Source organism: Suncus etruscus, chromosome 14, assembly GCF_024139225.1.
Source record: "Suncus etruscus isolate mSunEtr1 chromosome 14, mSunEtr1.pri.cur, whole genome shotgun sequence".
NCBI lineage: Eukaryota > Metazoa > Chordata > Mammalia > Eulipotyphla > Soricidae > Suncus > Suncus etruscus.
In genome coordinates, this window is record NC_064861.1 from 61,766,659 (window position 1) to 61,779,046 (window position 12,388).

General features: G+C 48.0%; 1 protein-coding gene across 3 annotated transcripts in view; it reads left to right on the forward strand.

Annotated features, from left to right (window-relative positions):
• SLC9A5 (solute carrier family 9 member A5) overlaps positions 1-9,075 on the forward strand; it is a 25,521-nt gene extending 16,446 nt beyond the window's left edge. For 2 of the 3 annotated variants that reach the window (XM_049786342.1, XM_049786344.1), the window contains 4 exons: positions 3,846-4,016; positions 4,430-4,499; positions 5,127-5,261; positions 7,668-9,075. In XM_049786342.1, coding sequence (XP_049642299.1) covers positions 3,846-4,016; positions 4,430-4,499; positions 5,127-5,261; positions 7,668-8,140 — 849 coding nt within the window. In that variant the 3' untranslated portion in view covers positions 8,141-9,075. The remainder of the gene's footprint in view (positions 1-3,845; positions 4,017-4,429; positions 4,500-5,126; positions 5,262-7,667) is intronic. The other variant, XM_049786343.1, reaches the window with a different exon arrangement.
• The last annotated feature ends 3,313 nt before the right edge of the window (positions 9,076-12,388 follow it).

Genomic DNA, 12,388 nt, shown 5'->3' on the forward strand with positions numbered 1-12,388 from the left:
GATGCTCAGGACTAAGAAAAGTATTTAGGGGACCATGTGATGCCCTGGGTCAAAATTATTAGGGTATGTAAACTCTAAACTATCTTCTCTCTGGCCCAAAGTAGCAAGAAAACTAAAAATTTATAATCATAATATCATTATCACAACAAATATCAATAATTCCTTCTTATATCAAATATCTAATCAGTTGTTAAATCATGACATTTTTTTTGTGTTTTTTTTTGGGGGGGTCACACCTGGCAGTGCTCAGGGGTTACTCCTGGCTCCATGCTCAGAAATTGCTCCTGGCAGGCACGGGGGACCATATGGGACACCGGGATTCGAACCGATGACCTTCTGCATGAAAGGCAAACGCCTTACCTCCATGATATCTCTCCGGCCCCCAATCATGACATTTATAGATGTTTTGTACATATTAGGATGAGAATAAAGTCCACACTTTGAATTTACTAAATATGTATCCTTATTTAAAAAATGTATGAGAGGGGCCAGAGCAGTGGCGCAGGCAGTAAGGCATCTAGCCTAGGATAGACCGCAGTGTCCCATATGGTCCCCCCAGCCCAGAGCGATTTCTGAGCACATAGCCAGGAGTAACCCCTGAGCATCACCGGGTGTGGCCCAAAAAACAAAACAAAACAAAAGTATGAGAGTGAGACCAAAGAGATAGCACAGTGGTAGGGGTTTGCCTTGCTTACAACCAATCCAGTATGGACAGTGGTTTGAATCCCAGCATCCCATGTGGTCCCCCATGCCTACTAGGAACAATTTCTGAGCACAGTGCCAGGAGTAACCCCTGAGCGCCACCAGATGTGACCCAAAAACCAAAATAATAATATTATTATTATTAATTATTATTAATTATATAATTAATTATTATAAGTAATAATATTAATTAACTCATAATACTAATAGTTAATAATATTTATTATTATTATTATTATGAGAGTTTCCCCCCTCTCTTCCCTATTTATTGAAGAAAATGACATGTTGTTCCAGAAATAGCACACTTTTTTGGTTTAATTTTTGGGTCATATCACACAGTTTCCATGGGCTACTCTTGGCTCTGTGCTACAGGAGATACTATGTGATGCCAGGAATTTGAACCAGGGTGGGTGGGATATGAGGCAAATGCCTAACTAAACCTTTGTACTATCTGCTAGTCCTGTTGATTTTGTTGACTGTATTCCAGTGGTGGTGATTAACATTCCTTCATCCTCTCTATTTCTAGTTGAATTTAGAGGTCTAGTTAGGTTCCATAACATCCATTAGATATGCAGCATAAGTGCAAGATAATTGGTTGTCTATGGATGTGTAAGATGTGTTGTCTGTGTATGGCCAGTGGGGGCTCAGAGGATAACTCAAAGGCTGGATTCCCAGTTTAGAACCTTGGTATTATGTGTTCCTGAGAACAGGAAGTGACTGATCCCTAAGTACCTCAGGTATTGGTCCCTGCCAATGGCTTTATTTTATTCAGTTCTTATTAGTTATTTAAAAAACTGAAGGAAGGGGGGGCCCGGAGAGATAGCATGGAGGTAAGGCATTTGCCTTTCATGCAGGAGGTCATCAGTTCGAATCCCGGCGTCCCATATGGTCCCCCGTGCCTGCCAGGAGCAATTTCTGAGCATGGAGCCAGGAATAACCTCTGAGCACTGCCGGGTGTGACCCAAAAACCACAAAAAAATAACTGAAGGAGGGGCCAGAGTGATAGCACAAAGGTAGGGCATTTGCCTTGCATGTAGCCAAGTTGGGACAGACCTGGGCATTGTTGGCATTCCAGATGGTCTTCGAGCCTGTCAGGAGTGATTTATGAGCACGGAGCCAGGAGTAATCCCTGAGCACTGCCGGGTATGGCCCCAAAACTAAAACCCCCTCCAAATAAAAACAAAAACCTGGAGTGAAGGGGCCAGAGTGATAGCACAGTGGAGAGGGCGTTTGCGTGTGACCTGCCAAGTTTCTACCCCCAGGACCCCATATAATCCCCTGAGCCTGCCAGGAATGATTCCTGAGTGCATGACACTGATGTGGCCCCCAAAAAACCAAATCAAAATAAAACAAAAAACCTGGAGTGAGATAATGCTTATCCTGTTATGTGATGTAATTTGGCCTCTCATTTCTTTATTTTCATTTCTGCCATCAAATACCTTTTCAGACTAACATCATTCAAACAACTGCTAAATCTGCTCACTTGTATTCATCCAAATCATAAAAAATGTGGAACAGGCTAGAGCTAAGCCAGAGCCCTGTAGCCTCTACTAAAGATATTCATCCAGCTTGACATGGACTTAGTATTTGGAGGTATATTTATGTAACCAGTCCTAAAACTAAGAAAACTTAGTGCAAGCCCTAATTCCTCCTGTTTGTCACAGAAATATCACTAGTGCAAGAGACAAAGGTGACTAGATGTCATTTTGAAATCCAAGAATAGAGTGACAGAGCAGGAAGGATTAGAGACAAAGATTGGAAGCCACCTATGCAGACATTTCCCAATATGACCGTTACATTATCCCCTGGAAATATTTATATTTTTTGTGTGTATGTATTTTTGTTTTTTTTCATTTTTAGTTTTAGGGTCACTCTAAGTGGTGCTAACCAGTTTACTCCTGGTCTGCACTCAAGAATTACTAATGTTGGGGCCATAGTGATGGCTCAGCAGTAGGGCGTTTTCCTTGCACGCAGCTGACCCAAGATGGACCGTGGTTCAATCCCTCGGCAGCCCATATGGTTCCCCCAAGCCAAGAACGATTTCTGAGCACATAGCCAGGAGTAACCCCTGAGCTATGTGTGTGGTCCAAAATGTGTGTGGTCCAGGTGTTGTCCAAAAATTTAAAAATAAATAAAGGGGCCGGAGAGACAGCACAGAGGTGTTTGCCTTGCAATCAGCTGATCCAGGACCTAAGGTGGTTGGTTCGAATCCCGGCGTCCCATATGGTCCCCCATGCCTGCCAGGAGCTATTTCTGAGTAGATAGCCAGGAGTAACCCCTGAGCAACGCCGGGTGTGGCCCCCTCAAAAATAAAATAAAATAAGGGGCCGGGTAGGTGGCGCTGGAGGTAAGGTGTCTGCCTTGCAAGCGCTAGCCAAGGAAGGACCGCGGTTCGATCCCCCGGCGTCCCATATGGTCCCCTCAAGCCAGGGGCGATTTCTGAGCACATAGCCAGGAGTAACCCCTGAGCGTCAAGCGGGTGTGGCCCAAAAACCAAAAAAAAAATAAATAAATAAAATAAAATAAAATAAAATAAATAAAAAGAATTACTACTGTTGGCACTTGGATACTAGGGTTCATGTGCAAGGCAAAGACTACCCACTATACTATAGTTCCAGCACCTCCCCTGGGAAATTTTGCTAGCACCCATATGCCTGTCCTTGCCTCAAAGTGTAGCATGGAATGGGATAAAGAATCCAGGTGCTGGGACCAGAGAGATAGTGCAGAAGTTGAGCATTTGCATTACAGCCAACCCAGGTTCTATCCCTGACAAGGTATATTGTCCCCTGTGTACCATCAGGAATAACCCCTGAGTGCAGAACCAGGAGTAAACCCCTGAGCACCACTGGGAGTGTTCCTCAAACCAAAAGAGACACAACACTCATGGTCTCATTGTGGCCCTGCTTGATGACGCACAGAGTCTCCTTCCACTTGTCAGTTGCTATCCCAGAATTGGGAAAGGGGACTATAGTTGTGAGAGCAAGGTAGGGGAAAATAGGCTGTGGGAAAAAGAAAAGCTGCCTGCTGTGACCTGAAAATCTGAAGCATCTGGTTGGATTCTCTTGCTCAGTTTAGTCTGAGGTGAGTTTGGTTTTAGGGGGAACCAACGCTCCATGCTCACAGCAGGGTGCTATCCTTGACAGTACAAAGCCAGCTGCAGCCGCCACTTCATCTTGGAGGATGCGCAGGAGCGGCAGGATAAGGAGGTCTTCGAGCAGAACATGAAGCGGCGGCTGGAGTCCTTTAAGTCCACCAAGCACAGTATCTGCTTTGCCAAGAATAAGCCGCGCGCCCGCAAAACTGGCCGCAAGAAGGCATGTGGCTTCCGGTTCCCTGAGGGGGCTGAGGTTGGGCAAAGGGGGTTGAGCTCCTATGGGTTGGAATCCAGCCCTGGAGGGATCCCCAGTTGCACATTCTTGGAATCTGCAATATCCCTGTAGCAGAATTTGGGTTGCCTTTGACATCTTTCTGGGGCCTGCAGGGCACCATGCACCCCTCAGTGTGGTTACTTCCTGCCAGAGGGGACCCTTGTGGGAGAAAGATAAATGTTTGGGGAAGGAAGGCGGTGGTGTACAATTCTGTGCACCCCAAATTCAGTCCCTGGGGAGAAAAGGGACAGGAGACTCACTTTTCACACTTGGCCTTCCCTGCTGACTAGGGAGTCTGGGTCTCCTGTTGGGGTTCACAGCCTGGGTTGAGACTCAGGATTTTTTCCCTTATTCCTCAGAAGGATGGTGTGACCAGCACTGAGACTACAAATGGGAAAACGCCCCGAGATCTGGGTCTGCATAACACAGGCAAGCAGGTGGTACTGGGGATGGGACTGAGGATTGGAGGGGTGCAAGGGCAAGAGAGTGAGTGCCTTGAGAGTGAGGTTCCTCCCCTCGTGTGTATGCACAAGGCTTCCAAGTTCAAAGCAGTGTTAGGGAGACTAGAGCCATAGTACAGTAGGTAGGATACTTTCCCTGAATGCTGTTGACCTGAGTCAATCCCCAGCACCCTTGAGCGCACTCCCTAGGAGTAAGAGCTAGGTGTAAGCCCTAAGCACTGCTGGCTGTGTGGCCTCAACAAAACCAGCAATGTTGGAAGTGGTATGAAACAGGACTGGGGCTGAGGCACTTTGCCACAGAAAAAGAAACCTTGGCTGGGCCTTGAATGGTTGCCTCCTGGGCTCAGCATTCTGTCTGCCAAACCCAGAATTTAAAGGTGTTCAGATGTCCAAGTCTCCCTGTTCCCTAGTTGTGATGAAGAGGATGGAGGAGCTGGAGTCTCTGGGGATGCTTCCTTGAACACTGCAGTCTCTTTCTACCCCTTCTTGGTGCTGAAGCAATCCAAAGAGAAAGCAGATGACCTGTGGGGGGACCAGAACTGGAGGCACCAGGAGGCCAGGCTGGCTGCCCCACTCAGTCCTGGTCCCCACCCAGGTGCTGTGATCCTGACTGTGGAGTCTGAGGAAGATGAGGACAGCGACAGTTCAGAGACAGAGAAGGAGGACGATGAGGGAATCATCTTTGTGGCTCGGGCCACCAGCGAGGTCCTGCAAGAGGGCAAGGCCTCAGGTGAGACTTCCTGCTGCTGCATTCCTGTGGGGCCTCTTCTTTGCTAATCTCTCCTCTCTGTCTCTGTCTCTGTGTCTCTCTGTCTGTCTGTCTGTCTGTCTGTCTGTCTGTCTGTCTGTCTCTCTCTCTCTCTTTCTCTCTCTGTCTCTCTCTCTTTGTCAGCTCTTTCCCTCCTCCCTGATTGAATCAGCAAGGACTGAAAGGACTTTTCTTTTTTTCCCTTTTTCCCCCCTTTTCTTTCTTTCTGGGTTTTTAGATCAGTGCTCAGGGGCTATTAATTGACTATGCTCAGGATAGTCCATGGTAGTGCACAGGACATCATATGCAGTACAGGGAGCAAACCAGGGTTGACCACATGGAACACAAATGACTTAACCCCTGTAGTATCTCTCTGGGCTTTCTTATTATTTTCCCCTTTACTTTCCTTTATAAATGGGGAGCATGCCAACCTCCTTTTATTCAAACTTACACAACAGAGACTGTTGACATCTGTTTTTTCATTTGTATTTAGTAGCAGGAATTTTGTTTGTTTGTTTTTGTTTTTGGGCAACACCCAGTGATTCCCAGGGGTTACTCTTGGCTCTGCGCTCAGGAATTACTCCTGAGGACTACTCAGGAGATTATAAGGGGATTATAAGGGGTGCTGGTGATAGTACTTAGGTTCACTATGTTCAAGACAAAAGCCTTACCCATTGTACTATTGCTCTGGCCCTAGTAATTTTGTGAAAAAATGTTTCCTCAATTAGTCTGTTTGTCATGTAACATTCATACAGGAAAGAATGGACAAATACTGGCTTTTTTTTTTTTTTTTGTTTTTGTCACTTGTTTGGTACAATGAATTAGTTTTTCACCCTTAAAAGATTCACACTAGGGCCGGGTAGGTGGCGCTGGAGGTAAGGTGACTGCCTTGCAAGCGCTAGCCAAGGAAGGACCGCGGTTCGATCCCCCGGCGTCCCATATGGTCCCCCCAAGCCAGGGGCGATTTCTGAGCGCATAGCCAGGAGTAACCCCTGAGCGTCAAACGGGTGTGGCCCAAAAACCAAAAAAAAAAAAAAAAGATTCACACTGAGGGGCCGGAGCAGTGGCACAAGAGGTAAAGGTGTGGAGCTGGAGAGATAGTACAGAGGTAGGGTGTTTGTCTTGCACAAGAAGGATGGTGGCTCAAATCCCAGCATCCCATATAGTCCCCTGTGTCTGCCAGGAGCGATTACTGAGCATAGAGCCAGGGATAACTCCTGAGTGCTGCCAGGTGTGACCCAAAAACAAAAACAAAAGAGGCACAGGTGTCTGTCTTGCCTGCGCTACTCTAGGACTAACCGAGGTTTGATCCCCCCAGAGTTCCATATGTTTCCCCCAAGCCAGGAGTGATTTCTGAGTGCATAGCCAGGAGTAACCCCTGAGCGTCAACAGGTGTGGCCCAAAAGCCAAAAAAAAAAAAAAAAAAAAAGATTCACACTGAGGTGTGTTTTGGTTTGATTTTGGGTCAAGTCTAGCTGTGTTCAGGGACTACTGGTGCTGTGTTCTGGGGACACTTGTGATGCTCAGGGGTCGAGTAATGATCAGCTATGTGCAAGGCAAGTACCTGAGTTCCTACAACCCCCACACAAGTTTTTTAGTTTTTTGTTTGTTTGTTTTTGTTTTGGGACCACACCCAGTGGTGCTCAGGGGTTACTCCTGGCTCTGCGCTCAAAAATTGCTCCTGGCAGGGCCAGAGAGATAGTATGGAAGTAAGGCCTTTTGTCTTGCATGCAGAAGGTCAGTGGTTTGAATCCCAGCATTCTGTATGGTCCCCTGAGCCTGCTAGGAGCTATTTCTGAGCATAGAGCTAGGAGTAACCCCTAAGCGATGCCCAGTCCTGTGGGAGCACTAGGAACACAAGAGAGCAGAAGCATCAAGTCCTAGAGCAGAGAATGAAGAGACGCTTCAAAGGACCAAATGCAGGCTTTGCATACTGGAGTTTTAGATCTGATTCTCAGCTTCACTACTCCTAAACACAGAGCTGGGAGTAGCCCCTGAGAATGGTGTGGCTGGTGGGTTGCTAGGTATGGCCCTAAACCCAAACCAAACAAACAAAATCCTGGCACAAATGGGTGTGATCTAACAAAAATGGAACGAATGGCCTTCTTTTTGTTTGTTTTTTTTTTGTTGTTGTTTGTTTGTTTTGGGGGCAAAATTAGGCAGTGCTTAAGGATTACTTCTAGCTCAGGGATCACTGGCAGGGCTCGGGACCATATGGGGTCCTGGGGATTGAACTCAGGTCAAGGATTCTGTGATCAAGGCAATTGACTATTTCTCAGGCAATAGACTATTTCTCAGGTTTCAAAAATGAATCAACTTTTGCAAATGTGATTTCAGTTGAAAGGTACCACTGGGCTGATGGTGAGACTGTGTTCTCTTTATCCGCAGGGAGCCTTGAGGTGTGCCCGAGCCCACGGGTCATCCCACCCTCTCCAACCTGTGCTGAGAAGGAGCTGCCCTGGAAGAGTGGACAGGAGGACCTGGCGGTCTATGTGTCCTCAGAGACCACCAAGATCGTGCCTGTGGACATGCAGACTGGCTGGAACCAGAGCATCTCGTCCCTGGAGAGCCTGGCATCCCCGCCCTGTACCCAGGCCTCGACTCTCACCCGCCTGCCTCCCTGCCCCCTAGCTGCTGAGGAGCCCCAGGTCTCACCCGACCCGCCTGCCCACCCTGCACCCAGCTTTGCCTTTCCCCCAAGCCTGGCCAAGGCCGGCCGCTCTCGCAGCGAGAGCAGTGCTGACCTCCCCCAGCAGCCAGAGCTGCAGCCCCTCATGGGACATGAGCACCACAGGCACCTCAGCCCTGGTGCTGCCAACTCCCACTGGTGCATCCGCTTCAACAGAGGTGGTAGGCTGTAGCCTAGGTCGGGAAGAGTGCAGTGCTTCCCAGCTACCAGGACTCACGTGAGCACTGGAAAGGTCCTCCTAGGGCTGTGATGGCGAACCTATGGCACGTGTGCCAGCGGTGGCACGCGGATGGCACATGAAGGCCTTGCAGCTGGCACGCGGAAAGGCCCGAATTAAGATATTCGGCGCTTGCCACATAGTTTTTAGATACTAAAATCTTGTTATTAAGGTTTAATTGACGTGCTGGCACTTTTGAGGAAATTCTTTGGTTTTGTGCGGCAGTTTGGGCACTCGGGCTCAAAAGGTTAGCCATCACTGTCCTAGGGCCTTTAATTTTTCACCTTCCCTCCTATCCCTCGGCTGCATGGAGTTGGGGAACTGAGGCACTTTCCCCAGTGAGCCCTCCTAGCATCACTTTAGGCAGCTGTTCCTGGCCCCAAAGCAAGGGTCTCATTCCTCTGGGTTTCCCTGGCCCACCCCCAGCTCAAGGACAAGCTGGGTATTGAGGCCTCATGAGTGCTGGTCTCCAGAGGGATGGAGGCGGGAAACCAAGGAAGCTTCATGTGTGCTTTGCAACCAGCTGCCTGGGCTCCCCACAGCCACTTTCTAGGGTAGTGGGAATGTCTCCACTTCTTGTTGTCCTTTCCTGAGCTGCTAGTTTTGGGGGGTAATTCCTCCTTTTCTAGGACCAACACCACAAAGCTGGACCCAGTTTCAGTGCCAGAGTCACTCCAGGGAACTGCTCAGTGTTCATATCTGGGTCTGATTTGGGGAGAAGGGAGAGACAGTGATCTCTGGGTTCCTCATTGCTGCCTGGAGAGTCCCCAGGCTGAAAAAGAAGTGAGGGCTAGATGCTCAACTGGGGACAGAACACTTGTCTGGGTGAAAACACTTGTCTCTGTTTTGTACCTTGAATCTAAGATTCAGTAAACATCCCTTGGATGGAAGTGTGACTGTGTTCATATATCTGCAGGTTCTGGGGAGAGGAAGATGGTTCAGGGGTATGTGGGAAAGGAAGTGGGTATTCCCCACAGCTGTATCCAGGCCTTCTGGGCTAAGAATGGAGGGAAGCCTGGAAGATTGTTCAGGCTCTGTCCCTTCCTCACACCTCCCCCACCTTCCCAGTACTCTCCTTTAGGCACTGTGCCTACAGTGGCAGTCCAGGGGATCACTTGTGTGGGCATGAGGTCACAGAACTGGGAGTCCATAAACTGGGGAAGGTCAGTAGAGAAAAAAAAAATAAGGCCAAGAAATGCCAAGATGCAGCCACCATCCTGGGACCATTGGAGGCGGGGGATGGACAGGGGAAGAGGTGTTACTGCACATAGGGAGTAATTTGAGGGGTATCTGCAATCTGAGATATTTCAAGGCTCCAGAAGAAGATTAAGATCTCTGATTTGAGCAGTCTCACAAGCGATTCCCAGGTCTTATTATTATTACTATTATTATTATTATTTATAATTAGTCTGTTTTAGTTCTTTTTGTCATGTTTGTTTTCCATAGATTTTAACATTAATAACTTTGGAAAGAAAATCATGAGTCCAAAAAACATCTTAAAACAAATAAACCGATTACCAGCTCTTAACATGAAAATCAAATCCTTAAGAAACATATCTATCTTGGGGTCAGGGAAATGGTTCAAGGGGCAAGGGGCTTGCATGCCAGGTAAAAGGCCTTGAGTTGGGTCCCAGGTGAGGGTGGCCCTGGTTATTGCCTGTCCCTCTGGGCCTGAGCCATCAGGCCCACACAGCTGGGCTGAGTGTTACCAGAAGTACAAGAGCCAAGTGCAGCTGGAGAGGCTGGAAATAAAAATCTTTTCTCTGAGCCATAAGGCACATACCATAAAATTCGCCTGTTAGAAAGAGTTCAGCTGTTTTTAATATATTCCCAGAGTTGTGCAACTCATGCCACGACCATTTAAGTTTAGAAGGTTTTCGTCATCCCCCAGAAAAACCCGCTACCCATTGGTGGCTCCTCACCCCTCCTGCCCAGCAGTGCTAACCTGCAGCCTGACACCCGCCAGAACTACAAACTCAGTCACAGAAGGTTCTCTTATTCTAGCCTGCCTGGGGGGATGTGGGCAAAGCAAGCGCAGACTCTCAGCCCTGATTATAGCTGGCAGTGATAAGTGATACTTGAACTGTACTGTGGTTCCAGAGTGGCTGACACCTTAGGCCTTTCGCCTACTCTCTCTGAGTCTCATTTTGTCATCTCTAAATTGTGCTCACAGTTTTATTTAATCTGGCTGTGTTAGGATTTAATGAGGCAATTCTAGGCTGGAGGCCTTGGTAGGGATAAGGAGCTTGCTTTACAAGCAGCTGATTCTGGTTCCAGTTTGCAGCAGAACATTTGGTCCCCCAAGCACTTCCAGGGGTCACTCTGGAGCAAATAGCCAAGACTAGTGCCCAAGCACAACTAGGTAGAAAACTAACCCCTCCCGAAAAAGTACTCTCTGCCAGAGCTGACCCTGTGGATGAGAACCTGTGTGTCCTTATTGGCCTGGTACACAAAGCCAGGAGGTACATTAGGGCCCAGGGAGAGGAGTGTGTGGGACACAGAAGCTTGGGTGGATAGTCTCAACCAGGTATTTAGTTTGTTTGTTTGTTTGTTTTTGCCATGCCCAGTTGCTGCCCAGTTACACTCCTGGCTCTGTGCTCAGGATACAGGGAAATCAAATCTTGTCAGCTGTGTGCAAGCAAGTGGCCTCTCCTCTGTATTATCTATCTTTCCAGCACCCAAAACTCTTGACAGACTAAGGGAATTCTATGGGATTCCAGGAATTGAATCTGGGTTGACTATGTACCAGGTAAACGTCCTAACCACTGTACTACCTCTTCGGCCCATCAGATAATTTGCTTGTTTGCTTTTGGCCAGGTTTTGGGACTGGCCTGGGGAGAGGGCCTGAGAGACTAATGAGGGGGGAATGGTGAGGGCCATGATAATGCTTTTAGGGTCCCAGTGTGGCCGGTATAAGGGAAGAGTGGGGAGGACCCTGCAGAGTCTGGATCCATAGAAAAGCCCTGCTTTGGCAGCATGTAGGGGAGCTGCAGCCATCATTAGGCTTTAGGGTCTAACTCACTGAGGATTTGCCTAACAGGCATTTTTCTGGGCCCTCAGCATCACCTGAGCTAGTCCTATCTCGCTAGATGAAGGGCGTAGATAGAACATGGGTGTGCTCACTGGGTCACGCAGGCCTGCAGGGCGCAATGAAGCTCCTGCATGTCTAGAGCAGGGGGTCCTCAAACTGTGGCCCCAGGGCTATATACGTCCAGCCAAGACAGCCAAGGACATTTATCAGGCCAGCTGTTGTTTCGTTTTGTTTGTTTGTTTGTTTGTTTTTGGTCACACCCAGCAGCACTCGGGTTACTCCTGGCTCTACACTCAGAAATTGCTGCTGGCAGGCTCAGGGGACCATATGGGATGCCCGGATTCAAACCACCTTCCTTCTGCATGCAAGGCAAACTCCCTACCTCCATGCTATCTCTCCGGCCCCCCGCTGGTGTTTTCATTTATTTATTTTTTATGGGTCACACCCAGCAGTACTCAGCGGCTACTCTTGGCTCTGCACTAGAAGTTGATCCTGGCAGGCTCCGGGTGACCATATGGTATGCCGGGATTCAAACCACCGCCTGTCCTGGATTAGCTGCGTGCAAGGCAAATGCCCTAACAGCTGTGTTATCTCTCCGGCCTCATCTGCTGGTGTTTTGGCATCATTGCTTGTCCTATATAGCAGCCGACTTGTCCCGGGACGAGGTACAAATGTATGGAATGTGCTCCTCACTCTTCAACTCCTCTCAGTCTGGGGGACGGTCCTCAAACTAAGGCCCGCCAAAAGCAGGCTCATAGTTCCCATTAAGATACTGGTAAGTTTGTTGATTTCACTTTACTTGTTCTTCATTTGTTGCTGTTTAGTTTTCTATTTCAGAATAAGATAAGTGCAAATCACATAGGAATTTGTTTATATACATATATATATCTGTATATATATATATATTTTTTTTTTGATTTTTGGGTCACACCTGGCAGCGCTCAGGGGTTACTCCTGGCTCTAAGCTCAGAAATCGCTCCTGGCATGCTCGGGGTACCATATGGGTTGCCAGGATTTGAACCACCGACCTTCTGCATGAAAGGCAAACACCTTACCTACATGCTATATCTCCGGTCCAATTGTTCATATATTTTAAACTAAAGTCATGCCCTTCAATGGTCTGAGGCACAGAGAACTGGCCCCTGTTTAAAAACTTTGAGGACCCCCTGATG